Here is a 22,039-nt window from a genome sequence, read left to right as displayed (position 1 = left end):
TGCAAGTTCTTTAGTTCTTTTTGTTTGTGTTTTATCTTTCATATGGTGGACCTTTTGCATTAGTTTTCTTGGCTGGTTACACATTTGTAAGATGTTGCCACTCAGCAACCCAAGATCCCAGGAATTTCCTGAGGCACCCTTGCAATCACTCAAGCCCACTGTCCCAATACTTTCTTGCTACCTGTCCTGTTTCTTATTTCTCCTTTTTAATTTCTACCTTTGCTTCCTCCTTTCTTCCATGTGTTCTTAGTGGCCTCATCCTAAAAGAAGAAAAAAAAAACCAAAAACCAACAGCTTGTGGTAGTTTATAACACTATCTAGCACTCATGCTGCCTGAGGTTTGATGGCTACAAGGTTTAGATGGATTGCTGGATTGCTTCCCCTCTCATTTCAGGTGGAAGACACACAAATGGCGCAGGTGTCAGCTGGTACCGTGGTACGTGCGCCAAGACAGTCCAGGAGCACAGGAGACTTGTGGACCTGGACTACAAGCAAGAGGTTAGACCCTTTGTTTCTGTCATTTATTCCTCAAAAATCTATGGATGCACTGGTGTGGGAAATGCCTTACATTTTAGTCCTTATAACCTAACATTAGTTTAAGCCATCTTTATGTGCATCAGCAAAGGAAAATATTGGAAGTGCTCAGGGCCACATCTCAGTATGTTTGGATTCTGTCAGTGTGGAGATCCTACAGCCTCCTCTGGAACTTGCTCCCTAACGCAATTTGTCCTTTCACTGCATACCTCTGAGAACATTTTGGCTATTTCTTTTCAATATTCTCAAATTAACGTAGTTGCAGAGAGCAATGGAAGCATGAGAGATGCAAGACTTTGCGTTTACACTGTTATAGTTCAGTGCCAGCCTAATTCTCCAGGCTGTCAAGGTCCTTTGAATGACAGTCCTTCCAGTGGGACTGCTCATACTGCCATTGTCCTCAAACTTGCTGAGCATGCTTTCTGTAGAGGTTGTTAAAGTGACTAAACAGAACTGTGCCTGGAATTTACCACTGAGGTGTAACAATCTTAACCAGCTCCTGGTTAGACTTCTAAACCACTGACCCTTTGAGCCCAATGATCCAGGTATTTTTTCACCATTTCCAGCAAATAACTTTTACATCCAAATCCAGCTTTGCTGTTGCCTGTCTTCATAGAGAATTTTGTGGTTTTAACAGAATTGTGTATGTGTGACTCTGTTAAATATAGCCAGGATAAGGTCTTTTTAGGTGCATTAAATACATTCAATAGGAAAATAAGTGCAATTCCTATTTACTGTGTTGCAGTAATTGAATTGCTTTGAACTACTGGTCAACCTTGAATTCCAGGAAGGTTTTTCTCCTTTGTTGTTTCTGAGTGCAATCTTCTATTTGTTAAATCACTCTTGGCTCAGCAGATTGTGCCACTGCTGAGGAAGGACACTGCAGAAGTGAAATGTTCAGGTCATTAACTTCCTTGCAGTATGAAAGGAGGTCACGGTATACTTAAAAAGTTATGGAGTAAATCTTAAGCTAGTAGCTCCTACCACTTACTCAGATAGTGTCACAGGAGATCAATTTAGAGCTTACCACAAAATGAAACCTTAAGGCGTTGCCTGCCAATACAAAAGACTTCTAGCTGTGGTAATTATTTCAAAGGTCTATCACAATAGAATCTATTTCTAGCAGCTCTGGAGGATACATTGAGATTACACACTGAGAAAATAAGATTTCTGTCTTTGATGGTAGGAATTCAGATAGTAAAAACTGTTGTCTTCTGTGCTTGCATGGTAGGACTTAAATTTCTTGATTTTTTTTCAAAATCAGTTAATAAAGATAGTTAATAATAGTGCAGGCGGATTGGATTTTATTATTCTTTTGTGTCATGAGAGTTTCTTTTTATTTTCTTAAATGTAATTTCAATCATGTACAGGTATATAGAATAATACATGATTTTGAAATTAATGGCCATGTAGTTTTCAAATCTGTTAAAAGAGTGGCAGAGTTTCCCTTTGGTGCTACACAGAGTTTGATCTTGTGAAAGATGATGTATTCAAGCAGTAATCTTGTTCCCACAAGCAGATAAAATAGAAGTAGCTCTCTAGTGTAATGTGGTCAAGCGGTAGGAAGAGTAATCCTTAATTAGGAACCCCTGGAGCAGCTGAGCCTGAAGAAAGCTGGTATTTTTGATAGAATTCTGTGAATGTTTCTGAGATCAATTGTTAGAAAGGAAGATTTTTATTTACTACTGCTTTTTGTCAGGTCTATCCCATGTATAAATTCCATTGTAGAATTCATAGAGCAAATTATTCAAGCTGGAAAACGAAAATTTATTTGTACCTCAGTCCAGATATCAAAATATGAATCTAAGTATTGTTAAGGTTGTTGCAGTGATGGAAGTTACAGGCATTAAAGACAGAGGGGGTATTGTCCAATATTTTTCCCATTTATCCAAGAGATGTAAATTAACATAAAATATAGGTTTACAACTCAGGCTATTATGTATCATGTCTCAGTGTTGTAATACCTCATAATGTGTTGACCATATCTTTTACTTTTGTGCTCAGTAATGTAAACTGATAATCTGTGGGAGCTAAACACAGTAGTACAGCTTTTCCTTAGATTGACACAAATAAAATATTTTCCCTTTACAATGAATATGACTTAGAAATACAAGTTGAATTTTTGCACAAAAATGAATTTCACTTTGGAAAACGTTCTTCTCTAATTCTAGACATTATCAGCTAAAGTTCTTTGGTTCGTATTTTTTTTACTTCACACCTCAGAAAATTTCATTTTGAACATGAATAGTGTGTTTTATGTGATATAATTTATTTCCTACACAGGGCATCAACAGCTTCCCTATCCCTTACTACCTTTCAAATTCTGCCATCAAAATAGCCATGTTTGAATTTTTAGTGATACACAGTATTTTGTTTGGCCCCCTGCACAAGAGTTGATTTCATGCAAGGTGCTCACTGAAGGGAGGCTGACCTGAAAACCTGACTGAGCTCTGCCTTGGACTGTATTAGAAAGATTTCACCAGTTCCTGAAGGAAAACTCCAGAAGAGGTTTCATCTCCTCTCCCTGTTAATTCTTGGCTCCCTCCTGCACACTTGGCTCCTCCAAAATAAAATTTCTGCAGGCTGTGGAAAACTTTACATAATAATGTGTCATGAAAAGATTCAGTACTATAAATAATTTCTTCAGTGGTTATTTTGTGAGGTAGATACAGAAAAGACTGAGCTACTACTGTGCAACTCCTTTTAACCACCCCAAAAATCACAAAATGCTAAACACTGAAATATTAAATTAATTTGGTATAACATTCTGGTGCTTCATTTATGATTGCTACTGCAATACAGATATTTTTGATCGGTACATTCAGCTGTTTGTTGCTGAATTCTGTACAAATATTGACCACACTTTGAAAATTGTTGACATACCAACATTTCTTTTTCAGTTGAGAAAGAGTTCTATTTCAGTTTTCTGGTGCTCATGAATGCAGAAATCACACATGCATCCATCTGTTTGTGCCAATTTGCTTTTAATAACAAAGCTAAACAATAATCTTATAGAAGTAATCTCATGCCTTTTCATTTTGTTTTGTTACTCAGTAGAGCGAATAATTCCATTCTTCTATATGGAAAGAGTTCTGAGTTCCTCTTCTTCAGTGCAAGGGGATGCTGCCATTGCTATCAGCTTGTCCTATTTCTGATCTGATTGCCCATGCACAAACACTGCAACACATAGATTATCAGCAAATGTGTTAAAGGAGAAAGTATAGGAATGTACACCAGGAAAAAGGCATATCTGACCATGCATTCATTAGCAGTTTATTTTGAACAAAATAGTCTACTACTGTTCATGTTTTAGTTAGAAAGATAATTAAATCTGAAGGAAAAACTAGAAGTTGGAAATCATTAAAAATTACTGGTTAGGTGTCTGATCTTAGTAGTCTGTGAGTAACTAGAGCATATGTATGCCTTGCTATATATCACAGCTTTGCTATTTACACTTCCATTCTTCAGCTTTTTTATCACATTTTGTCCTTCTTGGGAAAAGAGATACTTGGGTGAATCATAAAGTTCAGAATTGTGATTCATTGTTAAAGACAGCTTTGTTTCTATCTGTCTTGTATAATGAAGGTTTTGTTACAAACCATGTCAAGTTAAATGAATGTCATAAAACTGTAACTTGGGTAAATGCAGAGGAAAGTGAATAAAAGAGATTGGTGGTTTCTGGGTTTTGGGGTTTTTTTAAAATATTTTCTTTAGAATTATTAAAAAAAAAATGTTTGTTAGCTATTCATGCAAACAGTGGGCAAGTATTTATAGCTAATCTTAAGCACAGTAAAATAGCATTTAATACTGTGCAGCAAATTAATTGCTGTAGTCATGAACTTTATTTGAAGAAGGCTGGTGGTCATGAATCCGTATAATGAATGAAAGTCTGAATTTGTATCACTGATAAAATGCCTTTTAACAATGGGTAAGCAGGGCAGGAATGTATTACAGAACGGAAGCAATTTAAGACTTTTGTCTTTTGTTCAAAACCCTCAACAGGAGATGATATGTGTGCATCAGCAAGGAGTTTGAAACTTCCTTCTGACCCTACTCAACAAGAAAAGGAATTGCAGATAAAAGCCATATATGACTACAACAACATTTATGTTTATTTTCATAAGCTGTTTCTCAACTAACAAGATTATTTGATCAGATGTATTGATGAGTCACCTGAAATCCAGGAGAGAGAGACACAGTGGTGGCAAATACAAAATACCCCCTGCCCCCACCAAGAAAATAAAAATAAGACAGCAGCCACCAGCCAAAAACTAGACATCAGAATAAATTATTAGTAAACCCAAAAATACTGAGTTTGAAATTGTGAGCAATTTAGGCAGGTATGCATAATGTTATGTTCATATCTTAAATGTATGTTAGTAAATCTCAGCTTAGTGACTTATGAAGGAAGTTAGAAATACAGCTCAAATGCCTTTTGAATTGTATAGGAAAACCTAACAAAGTTAACAGAACTTGTTTTGTCAGTAGTTCCTTCTAATTTAAGTAGGGCTTGTTGGGTTTCACCCCAATGGTAGTGAAGAGGACATATAGCAGATGAGAAGCTCAAGTGCCCAAACTGTAATAACTGAATCACATCATGATGTATATGCATGGATGCACATGGTAAGGGCTATCCCAGTGACTGAAAAGAGATTTGCAGAAGGATGCACAGCCTGCAGTCCTTGCCACCATGAATCTTCCTCAGAGTTTTGTAGGAGAAATGGGATGAAAATTGCAAAATATGCCAGTACATCCTGTAATAGCAAGAGGAAGGTTATTTGTAAATTTAAACAGAAGTTAAAGTGACCTGGCTGTCAGAGAAAATACCTGAATAGCAGTGCTTGATGTCACTGGGAATTGGTCTTTATTAAAGACCTGGTCTTGAGCTCTCACGATTCTTCATTCACAGGTAGTTATTCGAAAGACAGAGGAATGCAAGGAGGCTTCCCAGGATGGCCATGTGTACATAGAGAGGCCTTGCAGGCTTGTGAGAGCCATGGGGAAGCTGGAAGGCAGAAGCAGTGGTCAGAATCTCTTTGCTCGCTCCATAGCTAAACGGGGACAGCAGCCTCCCTCTCCAGGCATCCCTTATGGAGGCAGGGGACTTTGATGTTGTGGGTGCTGCATGCCCTTAGTGAAAGCAGGGAAAGAAGTCAAAATCATGGAGTGCTGCTGTTCACGGAGCTATAAACTACTATTATAATATCATTGAGACTTAACAGATGAGTGCTTTATTGCCTGGTTTGTATTTTAGTCCCTGCAAAGTATGGTGATCAGCTTCAGGAGTCATAAGTAAGAACTTGGATAACTGCTCAAAAGCAGTGTTTCCATGAGAACTTAGTTTTTTATTTGCAAAAAAAGAAGAGCCACAATCTCCAGACAACTTAATTTGGAAGAAATACATTGTTATTGTCTTTGTAACATAAAGACCATTCAGTCTTGTATTTTCACAATATTATGGACATATGCTCCTTCTTAAGATACTTTGTGGTAGGAATATTTTCTCACACTGAGTCAAGTCTGCTGTGCCCCACAAAGAAAGAAATAAACATAGATGAAATCATAGCTTAGACAACATGGATAAAAGGTGTAAGAAAAGTTAGTGTTAAAAAAGTCTTGTTTTCTAGAGTGAAAAAATAATATTTTTGTTGTTAAAAATACATAGCAATTGAAAAAAAAAATATCACAAGTGTGTTGTAAAAGAAAGGATGATAGAGAACCTAGGGAACCTTCATTTATAATGAAATTTTTAGGTATAGGAGCCACTGAATCTTACACCTCAGTGCAATGTCTGTGAAGTATGCTAATGATGGTAGTACTAGAGAGGTTTTTATATAACCTCACACATGACATGACTTGCTAAAATACAATCTCAGTGCTTCATTATGCCAACAAGAAATATATTAGCCTGCAGTCTCCTCTGGGGACTTGGTGAAAACAATGCTATCCGATAAAGTTTTAATTACATCAAAGTCCCTTGTCTATAAAATTTAGACTGCTATTTATTTCCCACCTTTCTTCAGGGAGCTAATAGCTGTTAAACACCAGAACAATTTTATAAGTGAATGGTTTCCATGTTAAATTTGATTTTTCTGTTAGGCATACTCTTGTTTTATGTTTTCACTTAATAATTCCTGTATTTAATTCAGTAATGGAGGATCCATGCTCTTTCCACTTAGAGTAATACCTGTAATAAATATAATGTGGTTGTACAAGCAAAATAATTAGCCTGGAATGGTATAGCTTTATAGTTGTTGAAGACACTACTTTGTATAGTGAGTAAATCATCAATCTCAGCAACGTCTACTTAAATAATCATAGGTTTGATCAAAGAGACAGAGGATGTTTGACCAGATTAGCTTGTGAGTGGAAAAAGTAACTCCTTTAACAGTCAGAGCATTTCAGCTATCATGACAGTTAGCTGGCCAAAAAAATCTATTAATGGAATGTATACACTTGTCAAAATCCCTGCTTCTAATACTGGAAAAATATCCACTTTTCAGCAATCCTAAGGAGTATAAACCTTTCACATTGATACCTGAATCTGGAAAATAACAATAGGAAAATGGAATATAGATTGAATCATCCAGGTCTTGTCAACTGGAAATAGCATGGATAGTTATGGACAGGCACTGTGAAAATTAAGATTCAGGAATTGATTTAGAATGCCAAACTGTCCTCTACTTTGTGTTGTTATTACGGTGAAATATTTAGGTCTTGAGAATGAGGAGTTTTCTTACTTTGACTGCTATGGTACAAGTGATAGTTAATCTGGAAAAGAAACAAAGTGTTAATCCTCTGGGGAGCTATTCAGGTGAGTCTGCCTGATGTAAATTAGATTCATTAATATGGGTCTGAAAAAATTTATGACTTAATGGATATGTGCTCATGGAGTAATGTTTTTAACTAGGAAGGATGAGGCAATGAATATTGGTTTTAGAAAAAAGTCAGTTTAGTTAGAAAGAATGTTCTTTGCTGGACAATGTTTATTCTCCTATCCAAGGGCTAGATGGTGAGGCAGTATGTAAAATGAGTATTAAACTTTTGAAGAAGGTTATTAAAGGATATTGGTGGGTTAGTTAGTTGTCTGTCTTTTAGCCCTTAGCTAGGTATAATTTTCACTGTTTTAAATGGAAGCCTGTATCTCCCTGAGAATGCAGTGAAGATAATGCAATTAGTTTTGCTGATGCGTGCATATAGCAGGGCCAAACTCAAGACAGAGAATTTAGGATTGACTTCTGTGAATTTCCACGTGGTAAAACTATGTTTTTACCTTAGGGGTATTGATGTATGTTAGCAGAGAACAGCATCTCACACGAATCCAAAGCTATAGCCTAAGCTTCTATTGGAAGATAGAAGTTTGACTTGTATTTTTCCAAAATATTTATGTAATCTTAGAAATGTGATAGTATGGATTTTCAAATTTTTAGATATTTGATTTTTCTCACTGAATCACTGTAATTATATCTGAAAAAAAATTTCCTCATGCAAACTGCACCAATAGTAATAGGATTTGACAGAATAATTGTATTAGCTGTGTGCAGCTGGTCAGTCCCCCAATAAGCATAACCTAATACAGTACTGAGCCTATTACAAACAGTGCTGGCAGCCCTGCTCCAAAGGACAGTCAAGTATCAGGGATGTTGTTTGCTCAGTATCTCAGGAAAAACACACTCCCCACCATTTCAGTGTTTTCCGGTAGATGTGTGGCAAAAACAATTCCCTTGGGACCTTTGGATATGTCTTAGTAGGCTCATGGACTTGAAACAGAACACATGGGTCATCAAGTTCAGCTTCCTAAGTCATCATGAGGCAGAAATTTAGTAGAACTGTCAGACTAAAAATCTTTTTTAAGAACTCACAAGTCACTAGACCATTACAATTACCTTAAAGCAACCTAAAAGAGAAGTTTCCTTAACTATGCTTCCTTTTTTCCTCCAGGAAGAAATAGTTATAGAATCATAGAATATTCTGAGTTAGAAGGAACCTGCAAGGATCATCAAAGTCCAACACCTTGCCCTGTACAACATAGCCCCAAGAGTCACATCATGTGCCTGAGAGTGTTGTCCCAATACTCTTTGAACTCTGTCAGGCTTGGTGCTCTGACTGCTTCCCTGGGAAGCCTGTTTCAGTTCCCAACTGGGTGAAGTACCCTTTCCTAATGTCTAAACTAAGGCCCCTTGACAGAGCCTCGGGCCATTCCCTCACATCCTTCCAGTGGTCACTAGAGAGAAAAGATGGGCAGCTGCCCCTCTCCTTGCCCACTTATAGGTGGTTTTCTCTTTTATTTTGAAGAGTTGCATTCATGCTCCCCTTTTCTCCAACAGCTGAACTTTGTTTTCTTTTCAATTTGTGCTAATAAAGGAATTATTGTCAGCACAATTGAAGAGCTATGCTTAAACTATGAAATGTAATATAAAAAACTATATTCCTTCATATGAATACAGAATGTTTGGATGCAATGCTACTGCAACAATAGCTGACCCAAATTACTTTACAGTCGAGCTACTGCATCCACTGTGTGCTGTCAGAGGCCAAGAAGCATAAATATAATTCTATTGTGTGAACTAACAACTAGAAGTTTCCTATCTTGTTACTGTATGTCTTACGATGTCTTGGGGAAGGAACTAAGGTTAGCTTTATTGAGCTTAGAATAGATAAGCAACCATGTTTAAAAAACAACAACAAAAACAAAACAACAACAAAATAAAAAACAACTTGAGAAACAATTACAGAACACTGTTGATTTTCATGAAGGGGTAGAGTGCCTTCTCAGCAAGTTTCCTGGTGATACAAACCTGGGATGAATGGTTGATACCACAGAGGGCCGTGTAGCCGTTCAGAAGGATCTGGACAGTTAGGAGAGATGGGCAGGGAAGAACCTTCTGATATTCAACAAGGGCAGGTGCAGGGTCCTACACTTGGGGAGGAAAAACCCCATGCACCAGGACTGACCTCCTGGAGAGCAGCTCTGTGGAGAAGGGCCTGGGGGTCCTAGTGAACAATGAGCTTTCCATGAGCCAGCAATGCCCTTTGTGGCCAAAAATGTCCGTGGTGTCCTGGGGTACATTAAGAAGAGCATTGCTGGCAGGTTGAGGGAGATGATCCTGCCCCTCTAGTCAGCCCTGGGGTGGCAGCTCCTGGCATCCAGCTCTGGGCTCCTCAGTACAAGAGACATATGGAACTCCTGGAGCAGATCCAGGTGAGGGTGACAATGATGACTAGGGGACTGAAGCATCTCTCCTGTGAGGAAAGGCTGGGAGAGCTGGGCCTGTTCACTCTTGAGAAGACTGAGAGGGGATCATATCAATGTCTAAGTATTTGAAGGGAGGATGTCAAGATATTGCAAGTTTTTTAAGGTCTGAGATGTAGATTGTACAAGTGATATCAGGAGAAATGATAATATGTAAAATGGTATAACAGGTGTAGATAACATGGTGTGACCTTTATAATATTTACAGTTATCTTTTTTCCTTGTAAGTCCTGATAAATTATTTTTTAAAAAATCTTAAGTGAGAAATGTCAAATGTATTCACTCAAGGTAAAACCGGCAGCAAATATTGAGTTGTTGCATAGGTATTCTGGGCTTCCAGTGTGATTTTCTGATAGATTATTGTAGACTCTACTTAACTGAATAGATACATTCACCAAAAAAAATAAAAATAAAAAGGTAAAATAGGCTGCATCTCTTTTTGCTTTCAGCAATTACTTGTCGCAGACAAGATGGAGGACAAGCTGACATCAGTGAGTGCCTTAAATACTCTGGCCCATTACCACCCTTAACACAGATGTGCCAGATTCCCTGCCAAGATGACTGTCAGTTCACAAACTGGTCAAAATTTTCTCCCTGTAATGGGGACTGTGGAGGAGTCAGGACAAGAAAACGCACTCTTGTTGGTAAGAGTAACAAGCAAATAATGCTTCTTTTACTAATTCTTGGTAATGTTTTGTTTAAAACCTGAGGACTTCAGAGTTTCCCTTATGACAAGTGTTTGTCATAGTGGCAGAAGGCATTTCCAGTGGCATACTCTATATACTGCCAGTGGAACAATCCCCACGAGTAGAAACTTGTGCCATATGCCAGACTCTTGATATGGGTAAGTGACTAGAGTGAAGATGGGAGAACAGGATACCACAGGAGAATAACCTATTTTTTTTTTTTCTAAATATGGTGCACATAGTGGGGCTCTGTTTTGTTCTGTTGGGGTTTTTTGTTTGTTTGTTTGTTTGTTTTCTTGTGGGTTTTTTTTTGACAGACAAGTCAGCAATCATCTCACCTTAACAGGATCAGATGTTAACCCACTTGCCTTCCCTTCCCTTCCCAGACCTAGTCTTGACTAAAGCAGACTTCTTTCTCTCATGGTGTTTTTTGGTGCATTTAGAATTGCTATGGCAGCTGAGCATTTTTCAGCCTTTTGCTACAGATCACCTTAAGGTGATTTTCAGCCTTAAGGTTTGGCTTACCTCTTCTGAACTTAGCTGCACTCTTGAATGTCAGATTTATGATTAACCCAGTCCATTCTCTGGCTGAATGTTTGCTCTCCCAGTTATTTGTTTTGCCATTTTTCATTGTCTACATCCAACACCACAGACCACATGAGGCAATACACTGCTTAATTTTTTGCCTTATTTTTGAGACAAGTAATAATGCTCTTATTTTGTGTTTCAAGAAGCCTCTTTAGGTTTTACTTAGCAGAATAAAAAGATTTAGCAGTGATGCCCTTGCCACAGACTTGTCCTAGTTCTACTTAATGGACACTGTTCCACTTTGAAACATTTTTCTTTTTCTTTTTATTTTTTTTTTACTGCTTATTTATCCATTGTTTGTTGGTTTTGAGTTTTTTTAATTTTTTTTTTCTTCTGCATAAAATGAAAAAAACCCCATGCCCTGCTTCTAAATTATAATTGAAACCTCAAGAGTGATGCTTGGCCTCTGTCACAGCACTCTTCGCCAATTAGTCTGTATTGTCTGTGGTGGAGGAAAGCTAGCTAAGGGGGGTGCCCATTAGCAGGCTCAGAAAGAATGTGATAGGATACAAACCCTATCCCCATCTCCATCCCCCTGTAAATCAGAAGACCAGTGGACAATGAATAATTCATGATCTTCAAGAAGCCTCTGTCTAATAATTCTAGTACGCTCTATGTCAGGTTTGCTTCCACAAGGGAAAAAATGAACAAAACTGAATAACTATACTTTTCCTTATTTTAAAAACAAAGCAAGAAAGTACATATTCTCCTAGCACATTATTTACACTTCATGATACTTCCTGTCCTGATTTAAGCTACCCCTGCAAACTTGCCAACTCTGTGATATGTGCTATGGTGTATTCTCTGTGGCAATGTGTATCGAGGTTAATTCGTAATGCAAGACTTGGAATAAATTTATAATTATTCCTGGTAAATACTTCCAAAGGAGAAGCATACATTTAGTAAGAAGTTGTGCTGTCAAAAGAATGATAAACTTTTCTCCAGGTACCCATTTTCTATTCAAAATGAAGGCAGTAGAACTAAGGATGCAAAGTTATGTCCAATGCCTTGATTTGAATAGCAATGAAAATGTTACAGAATACTAATTTACAGTAGTATCTAAGAAACAGCTACTTAGGTACTTCTTAGTAACATCCACTACTTTTGCAAAGACTACTACATTAATTTATATGAACTGTCTGGTATGGAAAGGAAAAGTAAGCAAACTTTACCAAAGAGAAGACTTAAATATATTTAATGGAAAGGGGAAATTGAGTGGATGGGTATGCTCCAGTTCAGGAAAGGAGACAAGAACAAAACTAAATGGAAACAAATTCGGAGAAGGAGCTTATTCCATTAGAGAGGAAAAATGGTAATTATGAACAAATGTACGATAACAGGTGATTAAAGAATTTTGACATTTTGAAAGAAGGTATTAGTGTAGCAAAGATGCATATTACTTCCTTCTTGACTTCTTCCTTCAACTTGAAAAAGCTTGATCCAGATAGAAATCTTGTTATTGAACTGCACACTGTTGATGAAATAGAAAAAGAGTGCTTGTTTATTTGCTAAATTTATCAAACTTTACTCTTGAAACATTTTAATCCAAATTAAATATAAATTACATCTTATTTTTTAAAAATTGCTTTTGTGCAAGGTGTATGTATCCACTACTTTTGAAATTCAAGTCAATAGCCTAATTTAATAAAGATTAATGTAAGAGGTGTTAGGTATATGTATGTAGTTGCAAGCACTTGTTACAGAAGTCTAAATAAAATTTTTGGGACTTATGCTGTAAACTGATGCAAACTTGCTAATAACTATTTATTCTTTCTAGGAAAAAGTAAGAAAAAGGACAAATGTAGAAATTCTCAGTTGTATCCTCTGATTGAGAATCAGTTTTGCCCATGTGACAAGTACAGTGCTCAGCCTGTGGGAAATTGGTCAGACTGTATTTTACCAGAGGGGAAGATGGAAGTATTACTGGGAATGAAGGTACAAGGAGATGTTAAGGAATGTGGACAAGGCTATCGCTACCAGGCCATGGCATGCTACGACCAAAACAATCGGCTTGTGGAAACATCACGATGCAACAGTCATGGTATTTACCAACCTATTTTCTTTCATCTGTTTTCTTATGTGCTTTATCTAAATTTAACTCTATATATGTGCAAGTAGAATTAAGCAGGTTAATATTTATTGGTTAGGAAGCCTTTTATTCTAAGACACCTTCAAACCCAGCATGTTTTTGCTGACTTTTGAAAGAGTAAAATTAAGTAAAATCATGGTAAGTTACTAACTAGGTATTTGTAATTGAAAAAATTGATATCTTGTTATTTTTCATGATAACTGTACCTAGAAATTTGAGAATAAAGCCATTTAGAAGAGGAAAATTCACAAAAAATAAACAAGCACAGGACAATTTTGGAAAGGCTGAAATTATTTCCACAGATTCTTAGGGTAGTTTTAAACTCCTTAAATAGCCTTATCTCTGCTATTTGCTCTTGAGCACCTTCCCTAACTAACAGGCATGCATTGACCTGAGTTCAACAGCCCACTGCACTTTTTCTCTGTGCAAATCTGTCATGTGTAAAAGTAGGATGGCTAAAGACTTCATTTTTTTACATATATATATTTGCATTGCTCCAGGAAGGAACAGTGTTGTTTCCTAAAGGGGATGCATCTGCAGCATTAGGATCAAAACTGGCACTTTCTGGTTTTCAGTAGCCAGAAATGTGCTAATTGACATCAGTGGAGTTTTGTGTTCATTTTTTTTCTGCTTGCGGTGCAAACTTGTATCTGAGCAATTGGCATGAAAAGCTGGATGTTAGTGCCATTAAAAGGTCAATCTAAATTTAATTCAAATATGCATTCTACTCTGTAATATTAAATTAAGATAACAGAAATTTCATTTTTTTTCTTAGCTCTGTTTAAAATAGCTAATTAAAGAAATTGAATTAAATAAGGCAATTTTAATTTGCACTATTAACTCCAGTTTAGAGATATGATAAACCAGATGTTCAATGTATCAACTCAAGTTGTTAGCATATACTATGTTAGAAATTAGAATAATTTTTCAGCATTAAGTTCAGAGTAACCTTCGAAAATTGGAAAAATATAAAAGCACTTCAATATGTAGGAAACTAGGGGAAGTGATGGCTCACTGCCAGTCAGTTTTCAATGACTTGAAGAATGGGCACTGCCAGCTTTTCTGTCAAAAAAAGGAAAGAAACTGTTTGTCCAAGAGCATGATGTTGGTGGCGTATGTGGTAGGTAACATGCTGCTGCTAGGAGCAACCTTTTGTGTAGATCAAGTCTGGATGCAGCTGCTTTCAAGCCCTGGCAGTGCATTTTGAAGTGCAATTCCCCTGCAAGGATCAAAGAAATAGAAGAGGAATAAAGTATTTTAAAAGTATATTCTAAACCATTGTGATTTACCCTGGCTTAACTCTCTCTTCATGATAGTAAATTCTGGTCTAATAGATTTTATCAGTGAATGTGACCTACATTCACAGTGACCACAATGAATAATAATCCAGTGGAAAAGCTGCTAACAATGTATTGCTGTTATTCCTGCTATAGCCAGGGCTACTGTTTACATGCTATTAGCATTCACAGTCATCCTTCCAAAAACACAGTATAGTATTGCTTTGTTGTGCTCTTTCTTTCTCAAGTTCCATCTTGTTTTTCTTTTTCCTCGTGGGAGACTTGAAGTCTCTTTTAACTTTGTTAAAATGGAAGGGTTTTCTCATCATTATTGTATTTTTTGCAGGTTGGGAAGCCTGAACCCTTGTTTTTAGGTGTGGTTGCCTTTTGAATTCTTTCTTTCTAGATCAGTTCACTAAGGTGTCTGGTTCCTTGATATTCTACTACACCACCCCCACCTCACACCCCTCCTGTCTGTGTTTTCTCATCAGTTCCATCTGAGAGGAACAGTACACATTAACTTGGTCCATGGTGTAATGTCTGAGCAGATGAAGCTTGGAATTTGTATTGAACTAATTCTGCATTCCCTCTACTTTCCTAAAATTATTTGACAGAAATCTCACGTATACAGGGAATGAGGTATCTAATATGATTTTGATGAAAAAGGTTTAAACTGAATCTAATGAATATGCCACTAAATTTATGGTTTCCTTTCCAGTAGAGCCTCTGTTATTGTTAGGTATTGTACATACATAAAGCTTACCCGATTTATTGTCTACCTTCAGCATTTTTCTAGGTTTAGCATACTTTTGCAAATACAAGGGAGCTAGAATATATAGAATTTTCAATCTAATTTCAGTATATGTTTACTGCCTTTTCTGAATAACTACTTTGTATCTCTGGGTTGCATTCTGATGATTTGTTTTATTTTTCTCAACATATACAAACTGCTGCTTTGCCAGTTAAATCTTATTTTATATATTCCCATATTTATTTATGATGCTTTTCTTGTTTTTCTCATGCTCTTGTTGTGTGACAGTTCTTCAGTTTGGCATCTTCTCTAGATTTCAGTGTGCTCTTTGTTTTATTTTAGTTTGTTCTTGTTGTTTGGGGCTTTTTTGTTTTGTTTCGTTTTCTTTAAGAACATAAAAGCTATATTACGCCAAATCAACAAGGGACTTCTGTAGTATCACAGTAGTATCCCACCTGCTAGAAAATAAAAGTGCATTGTGGCTTTCCATCAATCTGCATCTGGCTTTTCAAGCAGAACTTGACAGGATACATAATTCAAGCCTGCTTGGGTTATTTTTTAAATATTTACAGAGATGCTTATTTCCCTACAGCAATTATTATTTTTCACTAATTTTATAACTGTTTTTTTCGCTGGATTTTTCACTAATTTTATAACTTATCCAAAGTGTCATCAGGTTTTTCTGCTATGTACTCTGTTTTACTCTTAGTTCCTGTGGGTCTTTTATTTATTTTCAGGCAATATATTAAGTTTTTATATTATATGATTTGGTGAATTAGGAGAGGAAACAAGACCAGCATTTAAGGGAAGAGATTGCTTGTGTGGTATCCAACTTGAACTTTTTCTGTCTTCTGACACTATGAAATCCTGAAATGGGAAATGGAGATAATTGAACTTCTTCAGCTGTGACAACAACCTCTAAGTTTGACAAGAGGGAAAAAGTGCACCCACACTGATGTTATTAATACATAATGAGATATGTTTTGTGATATATTCAAATGACACAAGAAATTATAACTGTGAGGCCTTCAAAAGTTTTATGTAAATATTGCCATGTAGATTTACAAGGCCATGAACAGGCTGGTGTTGCAAGTAATGTTGTTTTGAGTGGAAGGAATGAGAAGACAGACCTGCTCTGCTGTGCCAAAAAATTAATATGCTGTTTGTTTTGCAAAATGTTGCTTGCTTATCATCAAAATTCAGTTGATTTATTCAGAAAAGATGAGGTAAATAGAAGCAGAAGAAAAAATACTTCAGAGCTCTTTTTCCTGTTTGACACATCTCATGCTCAACAGATTTAAGAGGAGTTAACTAACAGACTGTTTCACTGACACCGGGAAGCTAAAGGTGTGACACAAGGGCCACCATAAATTAATATACCCATCTGAGGATCCCTGTGATAATTTTTGAAATTTTTGGTGCAGCTATAAAGTCCCAAGTGCAATCAAGTTTCTCAAAAAGACAGGAGTAACTGTAAAAGGAAAAGAAAGTCAAAATATAGTTAAATAACTCTATTGTTACTGCTAGGTTAGAACTCTGGGAAGAAGAGGGCAGAAGTGTTTCTGCAGAGGGTCCTTAGCTTTCTGTAGCTCAACAGGTGCTTCAAAAAAAATCCCAAGCAAGCAGTTGAAAGTAGACCTAAGTTTCAGCTGGAGAGAGACAACGTGGTTTGTTTTTTCCTTACTTTTTTTTTATCTGTGTCATGTTTGCCAAATATTTTTACTTTCATTTTTAAATTATTTTTTTTTCACATTTGAGTTAAATTTAATTATAAGAAAGTTTACACTATTCAGTGACCATTTGAAACTTTCTACCACTGATATTTTTCATCCATTCCAGTTCTGCACAGTGTTGGCAGCAGCTAATAGCTTCCAGGCATCAGCAGATGTGGTAACATCAGCTAAAAGTGGTAACTGAGCTGTTGTTTACCCGTTTCCCCTAGTGGAAGACACACAAATTGCCCTTTGACAGCTTCCTGCTTTTCAATACTACATAGATAATTTTATTGGAGAAATATAAAAGCATATTTTGTTAATCAAATGTGAGAGGGTTTTTTTTCCCCCATTAGAAAAGCTGCAGTTGTTTTTTATAGCTTTATCCCTGCCATGAGTAGTGTACTAGAGCTCTGTGGACAATGACACGTCTGGCAACAATCTATTTCCATGTATTTGTGAAAAAAAAATTGAGAGATTCTCTTCATTGTTCCTTTAAATTGTACCTTGGATTTTCATGACAAAAAAAAAAAAATCAAAAGCAAGCCACTGCCATGCATATGAACTAGACTATTTTCTCTTCAGAATCTAGTTTTTCTTCATCATGTATCAATTATGAATCATGACCCACATAAGCTGTGCAATGCTTGTGTTTGTGTGCTCCTACTGAAGGCAAACAGAGTAGCATGGCAGACAGATGCAGCGTTTTTATATAGGTCGTATTACTCTTCTTAATTCATGTCCGTTTACTGTTAAGACCTTAGGCACAGTCAAGCAGTCAGGATAGTTTGTCTGCTGCCTTATTAGTGTGAGATTATTTCCCCCTTCAGCATTAATTAAACGAGATGCATTGATTTGTGCTGACTCTACAAAGCCCTCTGTGGCTACAAGGCTTATGTGGAGGATTAGAGAGGAATATCTGTGTATCAGTGAATACTTTTGCAACAGCTGCTAGGAGTATCAGTGTGAATGGAGAAATTTTGTATTTGATTTCTTATATATGCCATAAAATAAAATCTTGTATGATATAACAGAGTCTATATAGTGCAAGATGTCTGTCACAGCTTGCTTTATCCCCTTTTATTAGGATTTGTAAATGTGTTTTTTTCCTCTCAATAGACTAACCTGAAGCAATGCAAATTTATCCAGAAAAAAAAATCTGTGTTAAAATTTAATTGAGACTTTCCATTGAATGTTTATTCAAAAGTAAATATATTTCCCATAGGAAATTCTAATCTAGTATGGTAGTAAGCCTGGGTTCTCACATTGTTATTAAGACACTTTATATAGGCTGTTTCATAGCCTATGTATTTTCTCTTTTTTTTTATTTATTCTATATATATTTATGTCATGTGTTCTCTAGCAATGTGTTACCAATATGTTTTCCTGCACCAGAAGTCCTCTGGTCTAAGTCCTTAGGCCTCTGAATTCTGGTGCCTCCACATCTACCTTGTCAACAGGACAAGTCTTAAAGCAGTCATCCATCAACCCAGAGCTGTAGTTAGTTCACCAGAGGAAGAATTACTGATGCAAGAGATAGTTAAGCATGAACAATTGCTCTCAGATTTTGAGGCTTTGAAAGGTAATCCTGAAAAAAAAAAAAAAATTAAAAAAAGCTTATGGTGATCAATCTATCTTTCCATGGCTCAACAGAAATATGAATAGCCTCTAGAAATGCATATCTTCTGATACAAATGAAATGCAAATATTTGTATATTTCTTTATCCTGGAAGATGAGATCCATGAACTTTATATTTCCTGGGGGGAAAAAAAATCTATGCAGACAGCATAAACCATTTTGACATTGCAGGTTTTTTCTTTGCAACGTAGCATGACATTTAGTCATGAAAGTAGGAGCATAATTCTGTCAGTCCTCTGGACAAAAGAGTTCATGCAAACCTTTTGTGAGATGTTTATGTTTGCACCTTTCAATTTTGGAGTAGTTAGTCTGTTCCTACACATTACACATGCAGTTTGTGGGGAAAAGTCTTATATCCACCTACTTATCCTGGTTTGTCATTAGAGAAAGCGTGAAGTCCATTAAGTCCTCGCTTATAAATTATCCATCACATCTGTTAATGACTGCTCTAGGAGTCTAACTTTTATAGCCAATTAGCAATGGGACAGTAAACTTTTCCCTTTTACTAATGAGTTCAGTTCATACTCCTAGTAGTTCAAAGCGATTTGTTAAATTGTGGTTCAGTAATCTTTAATGACAGAATACCCATGTTCTCACTCATAACAGACAACTGCCTATTTCACAGCCTTATAGGAGCTGAAATAATTGAGAAACTACTGCCCTGGAAACAGACCCAGGCCCTTAGATGCAGATAACTCTTTCCAACACTCCTTGGGACCATGCATGCCTGTACCCTGTACCACAGTACACCACGGTCTCACTCTCCAGCATCCCTCAGATATTGTCAGGAGAAGGAAGCAATACAGGAAGCATGTAGTGAAACACTTAGGTCAGGATGAGAAACAGCAGGCAAAAAGTGAACTGCTGTTGTCCAGAGAACAGATCTTCAGCCCTTAAAGTGTTGGTTTTCTATTTCACTGTCCCTCCCTCACCTTCTGAGCTCTTCTTCATAGACATTTCTCTCATTCTTTCCTTCTCCTTGCATCTATTGTATTTTAGGTATTTTACTTTGGTAATTTCTTCATTGTTCTTTGAATCTCAAAACTCTGGTAGAACTTTTAGTGTGATTATATTACCCAACCAGTCTATGTGATACAATTGGGTGATATTCCATCATGGAGACCCTTACCCACACATTAGAAGTTTGTTTCTGTAATAAGGTTCTAACACATACACAAGGTTTGTCTAATACAAGTGGCACCTTTTCAAGGGTGATATAATCAAACTGAAAACAACACTGAAAATTTAAAAATGGTTCCTTCACATCCTTTTCATGTCAGAAACTATATATCTGCATCACCAGTCTCTTTTACATGTAGTATTTCTGTTTTCTGCATTTCAGTATTTTTCTACACAACAGCATTCTGTCTTGGTAACACCTGGTAACGATTTTACAGTATGAACAAACAAACATCTGAAATTTAACATAAACAACAACAGCAGCAACAACAACAAGCAAGTGTAAACTTTTCAAAATTCCTGAACATCTTCTCTGTTGGATTTGAGGGAGGGTTCCAATGAACTTAGGAAGATCATCCTAAATCACCCTAAAAGATATGCTGACTTCGTACACAAAAAAGGCATCTGAGGTGATGACAAGTCCAGAGAAGCTCTTCCTGAAAAATACCATTTGATAGGAGCTAAGTGGAGTGGAACAAGTAATTGCAACAAAGAATTTATTTTTTTATTCGCTCTTCTTTCTGTCTGTAAGCAATTTGAAGTGTGCTTCTGCCTCAGTTGTAAGAGAGTCCAGTAGCATAGCTAAATGTTAAATAGTCTGATGAGCAAAATACTCATTTTTATGGGCCCCTGAGAGGAAATATATGCCAAGGGATGAATATGCCAAAAACTTTTTGATGTCAGATATAGCAAGGTCATTTTCATTCTGCATACTAATTACATATGGAATGCAAATCAGAGAATACAGGGTTTGTATTTCTTCCCTTTGTCCTCTATTTTGATTTGTGAGAACATTCTTCGTTACATTTCACTCTCTGGCCAGAGGATACCAGTGTGACCTCTTGACAGCATTTTGTTCTTTTTGTGCTTCACCAAGGTATTACTTTTGGCAGGATGTTTGTTTCTTTTGTCCTCTTTCTTTGTTTTCTATACCCATGCTCTCCTTAAAATTCTCTTGACTTATGTTCTGAGCCATTTATTTCCTCTTCCCTCTCACTGTCTTTCCTTACCCTTTCCTCTATTCCTCCTTAGTCTCTCTTTTGTTTTGCATTTCCTCTGTTGTATTGAATTCTGACTCTTTACCATGAAAAGTAACTTCATAGAATTATAGAATATAGTGAGTTGGAAGGGACCCATGAGGATCAAGGAGTCCAACTCCTAGCCCTGCACAGGACACTCCAAGAGTCACACCAGGTACCTGAGAGCGTTGTCCAAACACTTCTTGAACTCTGTCAAACTTTGTGCTGTGACCACTGCCCTGGGGAAGCCAGGCTCCCTGGGGAGCCATTTTTCTAGTATATAGTCTAATCTTTGTGTTCTTCACTATTTATTTTCTTTTCCTTCTGTTTGGAGAAGCTGTGAAATTCCCTTGTGGACCCCTTAACAATGTTCTTAGTATACCAGTGGTTAGGCGTTTTTTAATGCTTATGTTGCATCTTACAAAAGAATAAGTGTTTTTTCTCTGCTCTCCAAAAACGCTCCACACTTCCAGAATCTACAAGACATCCTATGTTGTTAGAGCTCATTTTTGGTGCTTTTCTTGATTGACTCCATTCTTGTTCTCTTCTTGACATGTCTTTTCCATTCTTCTTGTTCAGCTGTTTAACTTTGACACGTGGAGTTTGGGTTTGATGCTTTCCTGAGAAAATAGGAAAGAGGGAGAGAAGAGCATCATAGGCCAGATATGATAAGGTGGCACAGGAGAGAGCTGTACAGTGAACAGAAGCTATTCCATGCAGTGTGCAGGATTAAGGACCCAGTATAAGATTGCCGTTCAGTATTTTTTCATTATAGAATGTGTAGGTAGTGTCATCTTCTTCCACCTGCATCTTCTACAGAATGCATTAACATATCAGCAGGTTGCAGTTTTCCATGCTATAACTCTTATTAAGTCTCTAAATCTGTAATAGGATGCTGCTTTGCTTTTTTTGCATTCTATGGTAAGGCAGTTCTAGAGGCTGACATCAATGTAGATTTTTCATGGATAGTATAAACGTTGCTATAGTGATATGGTTTTGTTTGATAATTTATGGAATCACTTGGAATAAAGCTCAAGGTAAATGTTACCTGTTAAAATGTTACCTGGAAATTTCATATAGTATCATGTGTTTGACACAACTTTTGTTCTAAATATGTTATAAAACTTTTTGTCCTTGTTTGGATGAATTGAAGGGAAATGAAATAATTTCTGATTTTTCAGTTATTTTAGTTTAGTATTTCCCACACAGATTCCTTTTGGTAGGCTATGAGTTGTTATCAAAATCCCAAAATGCCATGGTATTCCAGATAAGATCTTGGCAAATACTGGGAAGATTCCTTTGAGAGTTACTA

At 36.7% G+C, this 22,039-nt stretch overlaps 1 protein-coding gene across 1 annotated transcript in view; it reads left to right on the top strand.

Moving 5' to 3' along the window:
* THSD7A (thrombospondin type 1 domain containing 7A) overlaps positions 1-22,039 on the top strand; it is a 188,161-nt gene that overhangs the window by 136,625 nt on the left and 29,497 nt on the right. Inside the window, exons 12-14 of the mRNA XM_062495264.1 lie at positions 395-498; positions 10,237-10,431; positions 12,839-13,102. Of these exons, the coding sequence (XP_062351248.1) occupies positions 395-498; positions 10,237-10,431; positions 12,839-13,102 (563 nt within the window). The remainder of the gene's footprint in view (positions 1-394; positions 499-10,236; positions 10,432-12,838; positions 13,103-22,039) is intronic.

The sequence above is a fragment of the Cinclus cinclus genome, chromosome 1, assembly GCF_963662255.1.
Source record: "Cinclus cinclus chromosome 1, bCinCin1.1, whole genome shotgun sequence".
In the NCBI taxonomy this organism is placed as follows: Eukaryota; Metazoa; Chordata; class Aves; order Passeriformes; family Cinclidae; genus Cinclus; species Cinclus cinclus.
The sequence above is the reverse complement of the archived record's forward strand: the minus strand, read 5'-3'. Positions and strand labels throughout refer to the sequence as shown.